At 37.1% G+C, this 21,407-nt stretch overlaps 2 protein-coding genes and 1 long non-coding RNA gene across 5 annotated transcripts; 1 reads left to right on the forward strand and 2 right to left on the reverse strand.

Annotated features, from left to right (window-relative positions):
• Nucleotides 1-282: 282 nt before the first annotated feature.
• Nucleotides 283-7,236, reverse strand: tipin (timeless interacting protein). Of its 3 annotated transcripts, XM_044359163.1 has the most exons (9): nucleotides 7,156-7,236; nucleotides 5,641-5,804; nucleotides 5,428-5,521; nucleotides 4,412-4,487; nucleotides 4,156-4,278; nucleotides 4,011-4,065; nucleotides 3,792-3,910; nucleotides 3,647-3,758; nucleotides 283-2,406 (listed from the first exon to the last, which is right to left on the reverse strand). In XM_044359163.1, exons 2-9 carry the CDS (start codon nucleotides 5,774-5,776, stop codon nucleotides 2,090-2,092), a joined length of 1,032 nt encoding a protein of 343 aa, XP_044215098.1. In that variant the 5' UTR covers nucleotides 5,777-5,804; nucleotides 7,156-7,236; the 3' UTR covers nucleotides 283-2,089. The 3 variants fall into 3 exon arrangements, with proteins under 3 accessions (XP_044215098.1, XP_044215086.1, XP_044215090.1); XM_044359151.1 differs by having other exon boundaries at nucleotides 3,647-3,910; XM_044359155.1 differs by having other exon boundaries at nucleotides 3,647-3,910; nucleotides 5,641-5,785; nucleotides 7,156-7,227.
• LOC122987705 lies at nucleotides 6,366-12,205 on the forward strand. Its single transcript, XR_006404568.1, has 3 exons — nucleotides 6,366-7,008; nucleotides 8,641-8,780; nucleotides 12,123-12,205. It is a non-coding gene; the product is annotated as an uncharacterized LOC122987705 (long non-coding RNA).
• On the reverse strand, nucleotides 8,670-21,345 carry lctla (lactase-like a). Its single transcript, XM_044358855.1, has 14 exons — nucleotides 19,576-21,345; nucleotides 18,797-18,957; nucleotides 17,556-17,643; nucleotides 17,109-17,218; nucleotides 16,878-17,006; nucleotides 16,695-16,790; nucleotides 14,238-14,292; nucleotides 13,951-14,112; nucleotides 12,113-12,387; nucleotides 10,598-10,724; nucleotides 10,299-10,498; nucleotides 10,151-10,214; nucleotides 9,952-10,025; nucleotides 8,670-8,752 (listed from the first exon to the last, which is right to left on the reverse strand). Exons 1-13 carry the CDS (start codon nucleotides 19,700-19,702, stop codon nucleotides 9,952-9,954), a joined length of 1,668 nt encoding a protein of 555 aa, XP_044214790.1. The 5' UTR covers nucleotides 19,703-21,345; the 3' UTR covers nucleotides 8,670-8,752.
• Nucleotides 21,346-21,407: the final 62 nt, after the last annotated feature.

Raw genomic sequence — 21,407 nt, forward strand, 5'->3', positions numbered from 1 at the left:
GTCGCACTGATGTTGTTTAAGAAAACACTTTTTAATTCCCCGATTACACTTAATACATGAATCATGAAGCACAAACTAATAAATTTAACATTAAAATTAACGAAGCACCAAAATCTGATCCAATTAATGAGTCACATCGTCGTCACCTCTGAGGTTAAAGTTCATACTGAGTGTGTCAGATGTCTCGTAGAAACACGAGAGGAAAGATGCAGGAAGATCATTTGGATTTTTATTACAAATATATCAAACATGTAAAAACTATCTGCAGTATTTTTCTGGGAACTGTTGGAGTTTAAGCAGCTTTGATTTGTCGTACATTAAAAAGAAATGTCATATGGTTGGTATTTAGTTTGGTAATTATTATATTTGAGGTTCAGTATATTTAAATACTACTAGTTGAGCTACTTTTAACCCAATTAAACAAATAAATAGCTTTATAATAACTTTTTTCCTTCCACTCTGTCAGCTCTGACAGTGTAGAGACGGTTTTGAAACATTTAGACATTTGTGACGGTAAAAAAAAAAGAAGAAAATATAATTGATTGATTGAAAACAAAGACTCTCCAGGTGTCTGGTCAGTGGTCGGGTGCAGCGGAGACACATGTAAGTCAGTCAAACTATGACTTTAAAACACTGCTGCAGGTTTCAGTTTGAGAAACATAAACTGAAAGCAGGATGAGTCTCCAGAGAGTTTATCTCTTTTCATTATTTGATGTGTTTCTGTCTGAAGATAAATCACCTGATTGAGAAACTTAATGCTCATTAAATGGATCCAGCACTAGTTGCTCAGGTTGGTGCTTCATTAATTGACTTATATAGTTTTGACCTTAATTATGATGAATATATTAAGTGTTATTACAGTTTCTGCTTCTTTGTATGAAAGTAATTGTTGCCACAGAATCTATTTTTGTAACATTGTTTATGTGCTGCGTGAGTGTTTTCTGGTTTGTAATTAAATCTATAAATAAATATGAAACTCGTTAGTTTGAAGTTTTTACTGAATGAAAACAAACAAACATGTTTCTGTTTAAAGACCAGGAACACATTTAACTCTTTAAATCATCTCAGTGTTTAGTAACAAATATTAAAATGGACAGAAAAGTATGTTTTTCCATTTTCACTACAAAATCTAATAGATCTTTAGATGTAAGGAACTATTTTAAATCCACAGAGATAAAGCTGTAAATGCAGGTCACATGATCACAGTCGAAATATATTATTAACGACAGGAAAATTAATTTATTTTTCATATTTTTTCTGTAAAGTCAACTTTAATGAGAGAAAAACATTAATTACAACAAATTCCATTTAAAAAACATCAACAGCGTCCACATTATAATTTTACAGTAATTGTCTTTATGAAACTGTGTAAAGATGAAAACATAAAGTCTGGTTAAAAGTTCCAGGAAATGTTTGTTAGATTATAAATAAACAATCTCAGGATGAAGCTCAGAGGTCAGTTTAACAAACCAAGAAGCTTCTAACAGCGACTAAATGAACAATAACGAGGTTCAGATTCCCTTGATTGACATTTTAAACGAGTCTCTAGTTCCTGATGTTAAAGGTCATGTAGCTGTAAAATTTAAGAATTAGAAAAAAAATTGTGAAATAAAACAAAATTCTGTCAAAAGTAAAACCAGAGAAGCTGCTGACTGAAGTCTGAACTACTGAATGTGTTCAAGAACACGACAGGAAGTGAGGAATATAAAGAGCTGCGTTAGTCGATTTATCAATTAGTTGAAATTAATCTCAAACTATTTTGATATTTGAATCATAAAAATATTCTCCAGTTTCAGCTTCTCGAATGTGAAGATTTGCTGATTTTCTTTGTCACATGTGACAGTAAACTGAAAATCTTCAGGTTTTGGACTGTTGAGAGACATCACTCTGAGAAACTCTGAATTTTTTAACAGTAAATAGACAAAACAATAAATGGATTAATACGGAAATAACTGACAGATTAATAACGATGAAAAGAACCATCAGTTGCAGCTGTAATGATATATTCCAGATGTTCATCTTCATCCATAAACCAGCTGCTGTAGAACATGTTGGTTTGGTCCAAACACGCTGCAGGTTCAGGTTGTTGTTAATCTTCCTCCTCACAGCCGATGCTGGACTGATGGACTGGGCTCGTACTGGTACTGGTACTGGTGCTGGTGCTGGTTCTGGTGCTGGTTCTGGTCTCTGTTGTCTCAGACTGCGTCGGCGGTTCAGAGGGTTCAGAGTCTTTGGGTGAAAGCTGGTCTGGTTGTTGTGTGCTGCTGCTGATTGGCTGCGGGTTGAAACCCTCCTCATCCTCCTCTTCATCCTCCTGCTGATGTTTAGAGTCGTTGACGACGTTTGCAGACGATGAAGGTTCGTCTGCTGACAGAGACGAGTCAGCGGGCCGAGAGTCTGACGGGTCTGATGGAGGATTAAACACATCATCATCATCATCATCATCATTATTATTATTATTATTATTATTATTATTATTATTATTATTATTATTATCATCATCATCATCATCATCATTATCATCATTATCATCATCATCATCATTATTATCATCATCATCATCATCATCATCATTATTATAATAATATTCTGCTGTCAGACGTTTGTTTAATGAATAAAGATTAAAATCTGATTTAACTGCATAAATGATTATATTATTTATAATTATATTCTAGATGCTTCTTATCACTGCACTCCTGATATTTAAAAATGAGACTGAACTGATGAACTGATTAGTTGATAGACGGTTGATCAACAATCAGTTTGATAATTGATTAATTGTTCAAATTCTTTTTTTTAAGCAAAAAAGCCAAAAATTCTGATTCCAGTTTCTCAGGTGTGAAGATTTTCTGTTTTTCTCTGATTTCACTGTAAATGGATTATTTTGGGGTTTGTTGTTAAAGAAAACATGACATCTGAACTAAGGCTGCAAATAACTATTATTCTCATTATCGGTTAATCTGTCCATTATTTTCTCAATTAATCGATTAGTCGTTTGATCTATAAAAGGTCAGAAAATAGTGAAAACTGTTTCCTCAAATGTTTTATTTTGTCCACAACAAATATATTCAGTTTACTGTCATAAAGGACAAAAGAAACCAGAAAATATTCACATTTAAGAAGCTGGAATCAGAGAATTTTAGAAAAAAAATGACTAATTAAACTATTAAATAATAAACAAATTAATCAACTTAATTAGCAGACTAATCACTAATTTATTCACTAATTTAATGAAAAATTAAATTAGGATACAAATCCTCCACACTAGACTCTACAACAACAACAAAAATACAACAAAATTATTCCACAAATAATCACAAATCAACTTTATAATTATTTTAAATTAATTGATCAGTCTGTCTTTAAAACACTTCAGTAGGAAACACTTTAAAGATTCCCTCTGACATCACACCTGTTGTTGTTGTTGTTGTTGTTGTTGTTGTTGTTGTTGTTGTTGTTGTTGTTGTTGTGATTTGCACACTGACTGGACTGATGAGGACGTAATAATTAAAGATGATTGGAAGCAACATCATTGGTTGAATGTTGCTGCATCTTGTTCGTGATTGGCTGAATTTTGCCTTCATCTCTCGTAGGAAACGTCATGATTTGATTATTGTTTAATGATCTTATTGGAGCGTCGTCTCACCTGTTTGCTGCTGCTGGCGGGCGAGCCTCCTCTCCAGAGCTCGCCGTCTGTTCAGCTCCATGCGTTGGCGCTGCTCCTCGGTCAGGGAGGGGGCGGCGGGGGAGGGGGCGGCGGGGGAGGAGGCAGCGGGGGAGGGGGCGGCGGCCGGTGTAGGCGGAGCCGCTGGAGCCGGGGTGGAGTGGATCAGCTCATCCGGGAAACTCCCTCTGCTGAACGGATCCGGATCCCCAAAGATGTTTGATTCAGGAGCCGCTTCTTCTTCACCTGCGACAAAACAGTTTTCATACAACCAATCAGAAACATTTGTATCTCTTTCTTAACACAATAGAAATCAACAGCGTGTTTTATCTCCAACCATCTTTACCCATAAAGTCTTCGTGCGTCAGCGGCATGTCCAGTCGGATCCGTTTCAGACAAGTCTGCCACAGGAAGAGAAAAAGGTCGACAATTACAAACATTGCACTGCAGGAAATAATCAAATGTTATGGAAATATTCATCTTCATCCTACCTGCACTTCCTTCTTGTTGCCGAGTTTCTCCACCTTGTCGATGAAGTCTTCAAACTGCAGTTTGGGGAACAACCTGTGAGCCCAGTTCTCCATCTTCTGCATCAGCAGCCGCAGGTTCTCCGCCTGCTCGAAGCAACACAAACATCAAGGAAACGTTTCAGTGAACGTCTCTGATACCGGGAAGTAAAGGCGATAAGAACTCATCCTCAGTGTCGGCTGTGTTTGATGTGTTGATACGTGTGTAGTCGTGTCTCACCTCGTGGCCTTTGCCTTTAAAATGAACGTCGTCGAACAGCGTCCGCAGAGCTGGAAGTCCTCGTTCTGACGTCAGCCTGAAGACCAGAAACATCACATTATTCTCAATCAGCTGATCCAAAATTAAACCTCATCAATTGATTTTTTGGAGCATTTTCATGCAGTGGAACAAGTTTTAACATAATATTAACCTTGTAGAATAAACATGTCCACAAACAGTTGCTTATTTCCACATCCAGCAGTTACGGAGCAACATTATCATTCATGTGGAGTCGTGTTTCTGTCCACCTGGTGAATGTGAGTCCAATATTCACTCTCTTTTAGCTCTGTTTTTGCTCTCTACCAACTCCTGAGGGAAATATCTGGCTCTTTAGCTGCTAAATGCTCCACTATGTTCACCAGCTAGTCTACAGCTAACTGTTGGTGCTGAGCAGGAAGTGTACAGCGGCTTTTCTGAGCCTTTCCTCTGAAAACAGCTGCCTGCTGTGATTCTTTGTGGGTTTTGTCATTATGAGGAACTCATTTCTCACTACTTATAGTCATTTAACTCTTTATTAATATACAAATATTGATTAAAGGTGCTTTAAGGTCAGACAGCATGAAAGGGAATAAAACCAGTCCAACCAGGATCTCCACTCTAATCAATCCAACATAAAGTAACAATGGAAACTAACCAGTTCAGGCTATAAATGTTGTGGTCTGTGGCATCATCATTCATGTTATATACAAATAAATATCAATTAAATAAAATTACTGAATCCGTCGCTGCTTTATTGAACAATGTGAGCAGCAATTTACAGCCTTTGTATTTGTGTTACTTTGCAATAAATCAAAGTGATGCAGGAAAATGTGACAGATACTCAAAATATGTAAATAATACATTATCTCCAGTGAGAGTAAATATGATCAATGAAATATCCTGAAAACAATAAATCGATACACTTTTACACATTTAACTACCGTTAGTGTCTTAATGGGTTTAAATCCTCTGTCATGATGGGAACTGTGGTAAAATACCTGTTAGAGTCCAGTTTGGGCTGCGGCCTTTTCACTCCTTTCCTTTTAGCAGCAGGAACCTCAGCCAGCTTCGACACGTCGCCCTCTTCCTCACCTTCATCAACCACATCACATGACAACATCACTGTTTACTAGAACTGGTACAAACTGGTCTCCAGTGTTGAATATTCTCTTGACTGATGGTGAATATTGTTTGTCACGACGGCTTCTCACCATTAGCGAAAGGGTCTCCCCCGTCTTCTCCTCCCAGACCCGGGGACTGAGGTGGAGGGAGAGGAGGGAAAGCTTCGTCCTCCATGCCGTCGTAGTCAGAAACGTCGTGCAAACCGTTCTTCTGCTGTTTGACCATGATGTGTTTCTGGAGGAAAGATTCACAACTGTAGCAGCTTTAGAAGCGATAGTTGTTCACATTATTGAGACTGTTTGGCTGAATATGAGCAGTTTGTTTTTCTACGAGCATAAAGTTTATTATAATGCAACTGTTGGTGTTGTTTAAATATGATTATCTGTCATCCTGGTAGCCGGTAGGGCAGTTAACACAACCTCAAACTAGATTTGTTATCAGTAGAGCTGCACAGAATAGTCAATCAATTAGTTGATCAACAGAAGATTAATCGTCATCTGTTTTGATAATTGATTAATTGTTACTTAGAGAACAAGATGACATTTTCGTACGTCTTGTTTTGTCTGATCAACAGTCTGAGATCCAGATATGTTCGGTTTATTTTCACGTATGACACAGAAAAGTTTAGAATCTTCACATTTGAGAAGCTGCAACCAGCAAATATTTGACATTTTTGCTTCAATAAAATTAATAAAACAATTAAAATGGTTGCAGATTAATTTTCTGTCGACCTGCTAATTGATTAATCGTTGCAGCTCTACTTATGTGTCATGAAGTATTTTATTTTGTGGTGTTGCTAGTAAGTAAGTAATTTTCTATGCAAAAATGCCAAAAATTGATTCCAGCTTCTCAAATGTGGTTATTTGCTGGTTTTCTTAACCTTCAGTGATATTAAACTGCATGTTTTAGACTGCTGTTTGATTTTGTAAGTCAACTTCGGCTAAGGAGTACACAATTAATCAGTTCATCAAAAACAATAATGAATAGATTGATCAATAATGAAGATAATTTGTTAATGGCAGCCCTATTTATACATACGTATAAATGCATTTCCATATTTCAGTTTATTATGCTCATATTGGAGTTGATGAATGCAGTTTATTCCCTGGGGATCAATATCGGCCCCCGATATATATTATCGCTCTCTGGCGTCATTCATGACCGGTATCGGCCACGCAAAAACAGATATCGGTCAACCACCGCGTCAGCCACCAGAAGGCGGTAAACTCAACCAAGATGCTGCCAAAACATTAACTGTAATTCTCCTGTTTCATCGCCACACAGATAAGTCGGGATAAAGTGGACAGTCTGGGTGAACAGGACGTTAATGTCCGATGAACTCTGGCCGAACTGACTTTATCTGAGCACCGTTAGAGCTGCAGTCAGAGTTTAAACACCGCGCTGCTGAGTTAAACTAAGCTAAGCTAAGCTAACTGCGAGCTGCTGAGACACTGTAGGTAAGTTAGCGAACATGTCAGCGGACTCCTGTCAGCGAAACAGTCACATAACGACCGAGTCAACTTAAACCAAGAGCCTCTGACGTGATGACAGCTTATAAAATACCAGACTGTTAGTAAAATGAAATGTCATAACCGTTAACTTACTGTCCGGTGGAGCGAAACAACGAGCAGCGCCAAACTACCGACGGATATCCGGTATGGGCGATGGATTCTTTTCAAAATAAAATCCAACAGGCATTAGAGCAAACTGATGAGTGATGGATGTGTGGAAGTTTGATTAAATGCGTTAAAAACTAATACATATTTAATTATTATAATCCAAATATATATAGAGAGCCATAAGAACTGTAAACAAACTACTTCTCAAGAACCAACACAGTTTAAGGCTCAGAGACATGATGGAAGATCTTAAAACGGTGCAAATTATATATAAATTAAAAACAAATGACAACCTGAAAGTATCCAAAAGTTGTTTAAAGTGAGAAAAAGCCTGATTTGATGATTTTAGAGGAATGTTTAAGAAACAAAGGGTCTGGACTGATGTAAAAAAATATATTTTTGTTAAAGGAAGGGAAAAATCACTTTTTAGTGGAGCTGTTAACAACTCATAGACATGTGAAATGTGACCCCGACTACACACTGCTTTTTGTAAGACGTCAAAAGCCAAAAAGGTTAGAAACCACTGGTTTCATCTTTAACAATGTGTTGTATTTTAAAGCTTGTTATATTATCCATTGTGTCAAATCTTCATTTGAAAAGTAACTAAAGCTGTCAAATAAATGTAGTGGAGTAGAAAGTACAATATTTCCCTCTGAAATGTAGTGGAGTGGAAGTATAAAGTAGCATCAAGTGGAAATACAATAGTACAATTACCTCAAAATTGTACCTAAGTACAGTACTTGAGTACTTTCACATCGCTTTTACTCCATTTGCAGTCATATGCAGTTTTAAGGGTGAAAAACTGTACAAAAAGTGTGTTTCCATGACTTTTAGCTCTCCATGAATCCACCTTGTCAGTGGATCAATAAGCAAAATAATTTACATGATCAGAAAACTTTTTTTTTTCACTCAATAATCAGCATCATTTAAGTCTTAAAAATGGATTTAATTGAAGTTTAATGATCCACAGAGAGTACAACACTTTATCTCCATCACTCTTATTTCTTCATTTTTACAAACTTGTTGACATTAAACCGTCTCCTCTCTGCAATAAGCTTGAGTATCCTATAAAACTTAGCTACGTCAGAAACCACACAAGACCAGTTTGTTAGAAAATAGTAATGATAAGAATCATATACCAAGCTCGAATTAATCCCTCAGGAGTTATGACAGGTACTGGCTATTTTGACTTTCTAGTAACAGCCTGAAAAAAAGTGTCTGTTTATTCAAAACAAAACAGCAAGACAGTTAAATCAACAAAATGCTTTGGACAGGATCAAGTTTTACAGCTTTGGAGTCACTCTCAGATTTATTTCTACAGCTTCAAGGCCACTGAGGTCTGATATGGTGAAAACAGAGGATGTGATTGTGTGTGTGTGCATGTGTGTGTGTGTGTATATGTGTGTATATGTGTGTGTGTGTGTGTGTGTGTGTGTGTGTGTGTGTGTGTGTGTGTGTGTGTGTTCTCAGAAGCGTCCACGCAGCAGGAACATGAGGAAGACTGCGCTGAGGAGGATGCAGAGCGTGCACACAGTGGGAACCACTATCTCTGTCACCATCTCCATGTGGCCTATCAGCGGATCTGAAACACACAGGAGATACGTGTAAATGTGAGTAAACACATGTAAATTAGAGCTGCAACAATTAGTTGATTGATCAGTAGATCTAAAATTAACTTTTTTTTATAATCGATTAATTGTTCTGGTTATTTTTCAAGCAGAAATTTCAAACATTTGATGGTTCCAGTTTATTAAATGTGAAAACTTGCTGCTTTCACTTGTCTTACATTTTAGTAAAATTAATATTTTGGGGAAACTCTTTGTGCTCTAGGACATTATGATGATTTAAGACCAATCAATTGATTGATCAAAAATATAATCTGCAGATAATCGTTAGTTGCAGCTCTAATATAAATGTCTCCATGTTTAGTCGCAGCGTCATATCACTGGACAGACAGGGCTCCCATAGACCTTGAAAACATACTGTAGGAAAAGTAACACGTTTTATAGATTTATTAATTAATTTTTCAATGCATTTCATTATTTCCTGCTGTTAGTTACTTCTCAGTGGTGGAAGAAGTACTCACACCATTTACCAAAATAAAAGCAGTAATACCAAAATGTAAAAATACTCCATTACAAGTCTAAATCCTTCATTTACCTACAAAAGTATTATCTCTGTCAGAGTTACATTAATATACAGTATAATTATAATAATATTGTTAATGCACTTGAATGTTTGTTTGTCTTCACATTCATCTGCTGAAGGAGGAAAATTTCTCTGCGCTTTTTTTGTCACAACTAGTTTGGAGCCAATCGCGGTCCAATATTCAACTAATACAGATGTGATGTGAAAAAACATGAAGCCTCCAGAGCACAAACACTTAGAATAGACTTTACACTGATGGAGGAGACATCTGGTGTCCAACAGGAAAACTTTTGAAAGTTAAAAAATATATTTGCATATTGATAAATTCTGAATTTTTAATGAGGTAGAAGGAAAAACACATCAGGCAAAACGAAGTATTTTTATATGTCTTAAAACATGTCTGGAGGGAATCTTTAACTTTATTATAAACACCGTTGGATGGTTTAATCTATAGAAATATATGTGTTGATTGTATGTTTTGTATGTAAAATCTTAACTAGAAACTGTAGGTGTCGAGTAAATGTAGTGGAGTAAAACAGTATTTTCCTCTACGATGAAGTGGAAGTAGAAGTATAAACAGCATAATAGCGCTGATGGGAGAATGATGTTGATCTCAAGTATCAACTCTTGTACCTAAACTTCATCATGCACTGGCCAAGCCTTTTGCATTCCTGCATGTTCCTGATCTCCCTGGGATTTTCTTCTAGCTGGAGGGGCAAAACAAAGAAAAACCCTGTTAGATAGTGAAATCACAACCTCAAGACAGAATTGTCCTTTGTTTGGCCCCACCTGGCTCACCACAGCCCAAACTGTAATGTTGAGTCGTACTAACCTGCAGCCAGGAGCTGGTTACTGGAAGAACAAGTCTCTATGGCTTTCCTCTTCCAGCTCTCCACCTGTAAACACCCAACAAACGGTTAAACAACGTAGTTCTCCTCCAGAAGGGGTTTTAAAGGTGTCAGGTGTTGGTAAGAGTTTACCTCTCTCTGATTGGGGAAGCCATTAGAGCTGATGATGCGTTTGTAGTACTGGACAGAAGCCTTCGGGTAGCGCGGTTTGTTTTTGTTCCTGAAGTCCACGTAGTAGAGTCCGAACCTCTCTGAGTATCCTTCGTCCCACTCGAAGTTGTCGAGGAGAGACCAGGCTGTGTATCCCTTCACGTTCACCCCGTCCTTCAACGCTGCAATACAGACCAGAGAGGACAACACATAATACTCATTTAAAACATGCTAACCATACAAGTCAAATGGCTCTGTTGAGATGTCATCAGTTGTTTCACCTTTGAGCATTTCGTTGATGTAGTCCTTGAAGTACTGCATTCTCCAGTCGTCACAGAGGTCGGTGCAGAGCATCTTCTCCGAAACACCGTTTTCGGTCACATAGATCATGGGGTTTCCGTACTGAGTCTGTCGGGGAGACGTCCAATCACGTTAGACTACATGTTTCTGTCTTCATATCATTATGTGCAAGATATCTCCAGTAGAACCAGTTACATGTTGAACAAATCAAAGGCCTTCAAAATAAAGGTCAACTAAACTTAACTTTTTAACAAAAAAATGTACTTCAGTTTTATCACAGCTAGCTGTCTGCTACATTCTTGTTATTTTTTAATTTCAGACTAATATTTAGAGACTGAATTGAACTTCCACACCGACGACCTTCATCCGTCAGAGGAGGCGACTGCTGACCGTGATTAACTCAAACGTCTCTGCTTTACATTTACATTTAACAGTAATTTTGTTTTAAACCTTTTATAGGAATCATTTAACATTTTGTTTATTTGATATCTTGCCGACAGTTAGACGAGAAGATCGATACTGTTCTCATGTCTGTTGTGTTAAATATGGAGCTGTAGCCAGGAGGCGATTAGCTTAGCTTAGCATAAACAGCTAGCCTCTACAGCTCGCTAATGAATCTTGTTTTTTAAATCTGTTTTATAGGGAGTTACGTGTAATTATCTCTTGGCAAACAACCAACATATGCACATTTTCCCAAATGTCAAACTATTTTAAAAAATGTTTTGATTTTATTTGTTATAAATAACTTTATAAAAGTTGACAAATTAGCCTAAGGTCCACTTACTTCATTTTCAAGCTCAAACTTCCTGAACTTTTTTTGATTGCAACTTAAGCTCATTATTATTGGCAGTATTAATATATTTGCATTAACATTTATAACTCCTGTAGGTAACTGGAAATAACAACAGCTTTTTGTGTTTTTACAGGGTTTCCATACTCACTCATACAATCAGTGTATTGTTGGGTTAAATGTTGAGACAAGAATTTGGGGTTTTATTCTTTTCCTTTTTTTTCGATAACACATGAAAAATATAAATGCAAAAACAACAATTTTTTGAGTCTTGTCGAGTGGCTGCACAGAGGCGATTGGAAGATAAATAAAATGTTGTTTGTCAAGAAAAAGTTTCACTATATAACTCCCTCTAAAACCACAAATGATTATTTTTTACATTTCTGTTTATGTGCAGATTAAACTAACAACGTTGGCAGGCGTATTTTTGAACTTTAGACACAGCCAGGCTAATTATTTCCTCCTGTTTCCAGCCTGTATGCTTAGCTAGGCTAACAGCTGCTAGCTGGAGCTTCATAATACCGTACAGACATGAGAGTGGAATCAGTCTTCTCGTCTAACGCTCAGCAAGAAGGCGAGGGAGTATATTTGCACCAGTTGCATCAGTTACAGTATATACAAACCAATTTTCCCAACAGGAACCTAAAAGGTTTCATCTTGCATTTTATAAATCTGAAATATTTTTATTCAGATTTGTGTTATTTACCTTGACAAAGTTCAACAAGCGTCGGAAGCCCCAGGGAACAGAGTAGAGCCATTCAGAGCCGGGATCGGGCCACTCCGGGTCAACCAGCTCAGCGAGGTCACGATCCGCAAAGTAGCTGTCCCCAAGGCCTGATGGGAAATTCTTCTGGGTGATGTAGCGGGTCGTGAAATGGCCGAGGCCCAGGAAGTCACAAGTACCCTTGATGTAACTCTTCTCCTGAGGCGAGAAGACGGGCAGCCGCGAAGCTCCCAGGCCCTGCTGGCCGCTCTTCCTGCCTAAAGGTGAAAGGTCAACACACTTTGAAGTGAAACTTAAGTATCAGCGGAAAAGATGTATAAAGGCAGCAGCCTCCAGGTGTAATACAGTCACATTTTCATACCCATAATGCAGCAGTTCCCAACCCTTTTTCACCCCTTGTTCTCTATTTATTCAAAGAGGTAAAATTATCCAATAATTCATAAGAAGAAAAGCAAATATTAGAGTCTGAAGAAATAAATATAATTTTTTTGTAGCACAATTTTTTTTCTGCTTTCCTAAACTTTATGGACTTGCAACCTAAAATTGATCTTGCAGAAAACCGCAACTGTAAATCATCACATTTACTTAATGTTGTGAATGGAAGTGAATAAATGGGGTTGTATGATGTCATGGAGACCGCCATCTTCATACACCAACAGACTGCAGTGTTAACAGGCTGATGTCATGTAAACTTATTTATGTAAACTTGTAAACAGTCATGAGAGTAAAGCATCATAATTTTGCATGATGTCTTATAAATTTTGTCCAAAAAATGTAAAAAGCCTCCTCACGCCTGAAAATGTGACGGGTGCATCAGAGGAGAAGCACAAGTTGAATAAAAATGAGAAAACTTCAGCACATTGTTTGGTTTCCAGATAGACTGAAACTTTGTTAACCAATAAACATTTTCTCATCTTTACTCAAGAAGCAAATAGATCAAATTAGATTCAACTTTATTGTCATTGCACGCAGTAGGCTCCAGTACAACCAAATGCAGTTAGCGTCCAACGAAATCGTGCAAAAAAACAGTAGCAATATGAGTAAAACAGACATTTGACATTTGAAACAGCACAATGGAAAGTTATATGGAAGCCAAAAGATGCCACATGTATAATCATCTCATTTTAAGTTCGGTCATGATCATGACAGTAGAAGCACAAAAATAAGTCAATTAATTGATAATTTGATTGACATAAAATTAATCTGCAAATGTTCAAATACTCGTTTCTGTCATTTTTCAAGCAAAAATATATTAAATAAATATTCTCTGATTTTAGACTCTCAAATATGCAATTGAACAATTTCATGTTTGGTTACCCGTATCTTTTTAATTGTTTCCTTAAAACAGTGTCACATGTTAAAGCAACATATTTCAATAGATTTACCTTTACGTTTAACAGTAACTTTGTTTTAAACCCTTTATAGGAATGATTGTTCTCATGTCTGTTGTGTTAAATATGGAGCCAAATGTCAAACTATTTTAAAAAATGTTTTGATTTTATTTGTTATAAATAACTTTATAAAAGTTTACAAATTAACCTAAGGCCCACTTACTTCATTTTCAAGCTCAAACTTCCTGAACTATTTTTTATTACGATTTAGGTTCATTATTATTGGCAGTATTAATATATTTGCATTAACGTTTATAACATTTCAGACTCTCAAATGTGAGGATCTGAGGACATTCGTTACTCAGACAACAGATTGCTTATCAAGAAAACATAAACAGATGATTTTAAGTCTTTGAGCGAATGATGGTGAGGACAGTCTCCCAGTTTCCTAAGATATTACATAAACGGTTGTATGTGATAATAACGTACCGATGTAATCTTTCATAACCTGAGGGTAGTCTCCGTTGAAGATGGGAGTAGCAAACCATCCCAAGTAGAACTGGATGTATCTCTCCGCTGCTTCAATGTCCCTCTGGTTGGTGATGTCCACCGGTTCACCCCAGTCGGCCGTCAGTGAGATTCCAACCAGGCCTGAAAACACACACAGATACTGTTTTGGAATTTGGTCTTTGACTTAAACCACACGAACAAATAAATAAATTGGATTAAAAATGGTACAACTGTAATGATACTGAGCTGTCAGTTTTCCTTTTTACCTTTCTGTTTGCTTCTCCACTGTATGTCGTACGTGTGCCAGACCTTAGCATGTGCCTGTTGCAAAGACAGACAGTTTCACCTTGATGCCTGTTTTTTTTTTTTCATATAGTTTAGGTTATTTAATATTACATGAAATTACACACAACTACAAAAATGTCATAGAAGACACAATAAGGTGATGAGGCAACATCATACCAACAATAAATCCGCACAATAAATACATATATCATGATCAATAAAATCACATCCAAAGTCAAACCTCCAAAAAATGAATTATAGTACACCCATATTTAATTACAAATTAACTAGAATGTCGCCTCCATATTCCCTACAAGTACTGTACTATAAAAGCAGACTAACTGTCCCTCCTTTTCTATGTGTCAATTAGTTCTTGTTAAACATCATTTAATTAGATAAATGCAACATGGAGCACAAACTGGAATACTGCACATTATATGCACTGAAGATGAGATGGAGAGTTTGTTCTTGACCTTGAAAACCGTAGTTGACAGTACAATCTCACCACAAGGACATTTTAGTAGCTGTTCTGTAAGCTTGCGATCGTAGCACATGATCCTCCTCAGCAGTTTGCCCAGTTGTCATTGATTTGTAAATGTTCCATTAAATGGGACACATTATGCTTTTTCTTATTTTCAGTCATATATATATATATAATGTTACAATGTTGGATGTTTATATTAAATATGGCCAAAGTGTGAAATAATGAGGTTAACGTTTGTAGAAATAATTCCTGTGAGCAAAAAGCACCGTCTTCAGACTGTTCTGAACCAAGCAGCAACGTCTGCCACTGAAATATTAAGCCAACGTGGAAATAACAAAAAACTGCAGTTCCTCGAATGGCCACTTGAGGCTCCAAAAGCCCCATAGACCCCCATGTTAAAATGCCCAACTTAACAGCAGAAATAAACATGTTTACAGCCTGGAACAAAAGACAGTTTTGGTCTCTAAAGCTAATTTCTCCATTCATGACAATTGTATGGGGGGTGAATTTTTATATAACTCACCTGTTTAAATTTTATTAAGGCTTAAAGTTATGCATAATCAAGGGCGTGGCTGCTTTGAGTGACAAGTTGGTACCATCGAAAGCACGTCACTACCATGGCGACAGTGTTGGTTAGGTAACCATGGTGTAACCCCAGATTCACAGAGTTTAGGCGTAGGCATAGCCATCACTATTTCATTACGTTTTCAGTTCATGAAAGTTAATTGTAACATTTTGGTCACCTAAAAAAGTCTTGTAGAGTTTTTGGTTGTACTAAAAGACCCTCTAAGGAGTCAGATGTTCCATTTTCTCCAGTAAGTACATTTTAATTGTTTTAAACCTGTTTTTCGCTAGCAAAAATTAGCATTGGCATTAGCATTATTACAGTTAACCATAGACTGTAAATGCACCATGCTAACCCAGCTAGCAGTTAGTGTTAGGGCCAGCTCCACCCTCTTGTCCAAATATGGTCACTTCTGTCTCCAAAAATCCAAGATGGCAATGGTCAAAATGCAAACGCAGGGGTTCACAAACCAATGGATGACGTCATGGCGGCCACATCCATTACTTTCTATAGTCTATACCCTGAAATCTCAATTTCCAACGTTTTTTCCTACTTTCAGCTCGGGCTGATGTCGGCTTGTGATGGATTTCTCTATATGGTCATCTGCTCCACTAGTCACGCCGAGCCATGACTCGAGTTGAAACATCATCATTCTGGCTGTTTCTGCTTGTACTGTTCCTCCTTTTATTATTTCTAACTGATCCTCTCAACAAAGAGCTCCAAATATCTCCATTTCTGGTTGTTTCACCGGTTTTTAGCACCGCTAACGAAGCTCCGCTAATTCGGTGAGGAACATGTTTCATTTCCTGTAAATTCTTCAATAATAAAAGTCTCCTGTTGTTTAGTAATTTAAAAGCTTTTGATTTGAAGCAGTGAAGCAGGAATTGTCGGGTTTACATCAGTGGTAACTTAACACGATTCTGATACGGCTGCCCCTCGGCAGGCTTCTGGAAAGCTGGCCAATCAGAACAAAGTGGTCTCATCGGGAGGGGGGCCTTAAAGAGACAGGAACTAAGACTTCCTGTTTGAGACAGAGGCTGAACCAAGGGACTGTATAAAGGGCCAATATGAGATAAATACAGAGTTTTTTCAACTGTGAATCAAGCAAAGCTACTCTAGTAGAGTCCAAAAATAAAATAGGTCCCTTTTAAGTGAAAATGTTAAATTTGAACAACTACAATTCCATCAAAGTTGGACATACGCCATCTGCCGAGGAAGATCATGTGACACCTACTAAAAGTGCAAGATTGATTGACTGTTAATTTAATTATCAACACCATTTAACATGTAGTGAAACTGGGAATCCTGGATTATCTGGGTCAGTTTCCTGTATTTCCCAGTTAGTATCCCAGCCTCAGTGGACACAGAGCGTCATCTCTTCAGTCTTACCTTGATGATGTTGTGAGCAACTTTGTAAGCTCCCGTTCCCTTCAACTTCATTCCGGGTGCATGTTCTCCTGTTTCAAATCCATCCACAGCAATGGACTGAAAACACAAGACACAACACTCTCTGATATACAAGTCAAAAACCACAAGACCATGAACGCACCATTTCTAATCAACTCTACATACCCACGGGTTGTTGAAAGTGATCCAGTATTTCACTCTGTTTCCAAATCTTTCAAAGCATAAGTTGGCAAAGTCGTTGAAGTAGTTCACCATGCTGACGTTCTGCCAGCCACCGTATTTCTCCTGTAAGACCTGGACAGTCCGAGATTAAACTCGTATTAGTTTCCTCAATGCAGCTTCCAGTCAGCGCATAAAAATTCAAAACAAAACTTTATATGTGGGTTAAGTTTTCACCTGCGGTAAATCCCAGTGGTACAGAGTTACGATGGGTGTGATCTTGTTGGACAGCAGCATGTTAATCAGGTCGTCGTAATATTTGATTCCTTTCTCGTTGATGTGGTCACCTGAAAAGATTTGCCAGTGAATCATGAAATGAATATCAATATCCACTATCAAGAAATTTTGCATTATTACAATTAAGCCTGCAACTGATTATTTTGTTTACTGATTCATCTATCACTTAGTCTACACAATGTAAAAAATGTCTGAGTCCAACCTAAAACACTAAAATAATGATGCAATTCTCATATTTTAAAAGCTTGAAGCAAATGCTGGCAACTGACTAATTCATCAAAACAAATCAGATCAAAAATGTAAAAAAAACAACAACATAGTAAACAATTATAGTCCAAAAACACTGAAATTCTGCTACAAAACAAAAATGGTTGTGTGTTTTGTTACCTTTCATTCCGCTGGGTAAAATCCTTGGCCAGGAAATGGAGAAACGATAATGATTCAACTTCATGTCCTTCATCAAGGTGATATCATCCTTAAAAACAAACAGCAGGAAATATTTTGAAAATCATGTATTGATCCAATCGATGGTAAAGACAAAACAGAATACTTCCCTACGAAGCCAAAAACACTGCAACAACGTATTTGGCCAACTGCAATCAGATTTATTTAACATCTATTTTACCAAATAAAGATTATTATGGTGTAGAAATGTGTAATATTTGAGCTCTTATTCCATCTCTACACTCCACTTCCCTTTTTCTCATTGAGAAAAAAGGTCATGTAAAAAAGGTATTGTCTGCTACTTGTCCTACATGAAACATCCCATCATAGGAGGTAATCGACCTGCCATTTGGCTGTGACACAGATATCATTTATACAGATGCTGTTAATAATGATGGATACTCCTTGATCTGACATTTACAACGTAAATCAGTTGCTACGGCTGTCAAGATGCCACACAGACGGCACTCCTGATGTCCGATTATAAGTAATAAAGAGGAAACAACCGTTTGTTTTCTTGTAATAATGGATTGATTAAGGGTTGAGATAACAAAGCTTGTTTTCATGAGATAAGAAATAATTAACTCGTGATCTAAAGATAACGGCATTTAGCAGGACTAGTTTATCTGTAAAGAACAGATAAACTAGTCCTGCTAAAGGCTGAGTAGCTGGTAGTTTTGTTGGGGAGGTTAAAGTTAAAGTTTTATAAGTTTTACAACTTATTTACTGTAGCTGTTACTATTTCAAACCTTTAAAGTTTAAACTCATGCTGTAAAGTCAAACATTATTCAAACCTGCAGACGTTCACTTTAAATTCTTGTGGAGAATTTTGGGAAAATGTAGCAATTTTATTGAATGGTCCGGCCATGTTGGATTTAACTATTTCACTCATATAGTTTCACTGAAAAGCTGCAATAAGGTGATACAATATATATATATATATATATATATATATATATATATATATATGAGAAGATGATTTTTCTATTTTTTACTTGATTAGAAATAAAAGGGTAAAAATTAATGTTAAGGGGTTTGATGACAAACATTAAACAGATATAAAGACTTCATATATTCCTCTAATTTTGGTTGCAGGATAAGAAATCACATTAAAACTTAATTTCAGGATAATATATTTCAGTTTATCAGCATTTATCAGGCTCTGTTTTTCTTCTGTAAGTCACCTTGAATTTATAGTAGCCCTCGCACGAGGAGTCTCCCGTGTCATTTGAGTATATTTTTCCCTTTTTGTGGGAGAACGTATCCCAGATGCTCATTCCTTTCCCGTCTATGTTCCACGCTCCTTCGGTCTGATAGGCGGAGCTGCCGGCTCCCCACGAGAAACCTGCACGAGAAAAACAAAGTAAATACACACACGACAAAACTTTACATTCAAAGACATCAACTAAGAAATCACAACAGACATTCTCACAGTTTTCTGGCATTAAATAGATATTTTATTAATCAGTAATTAGAATAATCATTAGTTGTGGCACTAATATTCAATGACCTTACTGTAAAGCTTTTAGCAATTTTTACTTGATTTGCACCAATGTACATCCTATATTACAGTATATTACTATTATTATACAGTTTACATCACAGTCCCATCTTTAGTCTCTACCCTCAATTTATTATTTTATTGTACTTTACATTTTTTTGTATATTATTCAGTCTATTTTATTTTATTTATTGGTCTCAGTAGCTGCTGTAACAATTTCCCTTTGGGATTAATAAAGTAATCTATCTATCTGTTAGATTATTTTGTTATCTGCATGCTTTTTTCAACAAGAATGAATTTTAAACTCAACTTTTACTTCTTTTAGAGCGCTCAGAAAAATCTACAATTCCATGACAACTCGGCATCTGCTGACAAAGATCATCAAACTGATGCTTTTCAAGCTATCTGAGAGAGTTTATTTTGATATTTGTGGACTGTTTTCATGTTAAAACCGTGTTGTACCAGTCGGGAAGGTGCCATAGTAGAAAGACGTTCTCTCGTTCTTCGTCCAGTCGAAGTCCTCACTGGCTGCCACGCACAGCACCAGTGCAAGCACATGGTACGGCCTCAGGACGCACCACTGCAGCATTTTGATCTTTGTCAAGGAGCTCACTGTCTTCAGTTACACCTGATGAACAATTAATTGAAACACTGATCTCAAACAGGAATATTCAGAAGTTAAAAAACCTGTAAAAGTAGCTGCTCCTGTCAGTCTGAAACAAATCCCAAAGCCTGAAGTCTGCTCTTAACCTGACAAGTTGAGTTGAAAAGTCACAATAAAGCAAAGGTTCAGAAACTCACGCCAAGGTGTCAGGTGTCCACAGGTTTTGAGTAAAACCATCCTAACTCAAACCCCAAAAAACCTCAGGATTCATTTGTTTAAACATCCACTTAAAAAAACACGCAGTCACTGTCAGACCTCATGGATATAAAAGGAAGAATCTAGTTTCATTTCAGCCAGCTGTAAGACACACTGACACAAAACGCTACCAGAGACAGAAAATAAGCCAGCTTGTCCAGCACGGTCAGGATGAGCGACATTTCAAGCTGTTGTAAATCTTCAGTGATGCAAAAAGGTAACCAAGATTAAAAACCTAAAAGTGTGTGAAAAGTTTTCCTGCGAGTCCTTCCTGCCAAAAGCCTGTCCCCCCTTCTATCATCTGCCCCCCTTTTGCTCAGTCTCCGTCTCAGCCCCGGCCGCCTCACTCAGAACCACATATAGATGTCTGACCTGCTGCACACGTCCTGCATTTGTCTCCGCTGGAAACTGCTCCAAAATGCAAGAAACGTCCCCAAGCTTCTGGACCTGGTTAACGCTCACCAGTGTCACCAGCTGGTTCGGTGCCAATGTTACAGAAACAAAACACAGTGAAGCATCCAGGACATTTTCTGCTATTCATCAGCCCACATACAGCAACAACCCCCACCCCCTCCTCCCCCCCTCTCCTACACGCACACACACACACACACCAAATACCCCTCCATTTGAAATCAGTGAAGTGTGAGGGTAAATTTGCTGGTGCAAACAGATCTTTTGGAACAAGGAGGGATTTTGACACTGTAAGCAAAGTTAATGTGAGTGAGCCTGATTCATTCGCAGCTTGGTGTCATAACACTTTAACATGGCTTTATACTGTAGAAACTGTGTTGTATTAGTGCACAACAGTAGAGAAAATATTCACACTGAAGGCGAGAGAACATGTGTAGAGTTACAGACTAGTAGAAATAAAAAAAAAAAAGATGAAACTATTCTGGAAACAAGCGCGTCCATCTTCCACTCGACAACGGGTGGACACAATAACAGAAACACCATCCAATACGATAGCCATAAAAATATACTGTATACGTTACCTCTGTGATGTTTAAAATGTAGAGTTTTTTGTTGGTAAATGTGTCAGAAGAGATTTGAGGTGCTGGAAACTGTTTCTGTGTTCTTTGTCCCTGAGAGTTGACAAAAAAGAAACAAGATTTTTCATTAAATTGTAATTTAAAAATATATGAATTGATAAAAAAAAAGAGTTTCACCGGCACACAATGTATGAACCACAAATACATTTATTTATATCTGTTTCAATGAATTTGGATTTTAGAGTAAGGCTGCAATTAATGATTATTTTCATTAGTGATTAATCTGTCGATTATTTTCTCAATTAATCAATTAATCAGGTTTCCCAAAGTACAATGTGACGTTTTCAAATGTTTTATCCACAACACAAAGATGTTCACTTTACTGTCATAAAGACTAAAAAAAACAGAAAATATTCACATTTAAAAAGCTGGAATCAGAGAATTTG

This window comes from Thunnus albacares, chromosome 1, assembly GCF_914725855.1.
Source record: "Thunnus albacares chromosome 1, fThuAlb1.1, whole genome shotgun sequence".
NCBI classification, from domain to species: Eukaryota; Metazoa; Chordata; class Actinopteri; order Scombriformes; family Scombridae; genus Thunnus; species Thunnus albacares.

Coding starts and splice junctions, on each gene's coding strand:
- tipin (XM_044359151.1), bottom strand. CDS start 5,776: ATGGTCAAACAGCAGAAGAACGGTTTGCACGACGTTTCTGACTACGAC. Junction 5,522..5,640: donor GGGAGACCCTTTCGCTAATG/GTGAGAAGCCGT, acceptor TGGTTGATGAAG/GTGAGGAAGAGGGCGACGTG. Junction 2,407..3,646: donor CCGCCAGCAGCAGCAAACAG/GTGAGACGACGC, acceptor ATCCTCCATCAG/ACCCGTCAGACTCTCGGCCC.
- lctla (XM_044358855.1), bottom strand. CDS start 19,702: ATGCTGCAGTGGTGCGTCCTGAGGCCGTACCATGTGCTTGCACTGGTG. Junction 10,215..10,298: donor GCTTCCCCAATCAGAGAGAG/GTAAACTCTTAC, acceptor GGGTGTTTACAG/GTGGAGAGCTGGAAGAGGAA. Junction 10,026..10,150: donor TAACCAGCTCCTGGCTGCAG/GTTAGTACGACT, acceptor TTGCCCCTCCAG/CTAGAAGAAAATCCCAGGGA.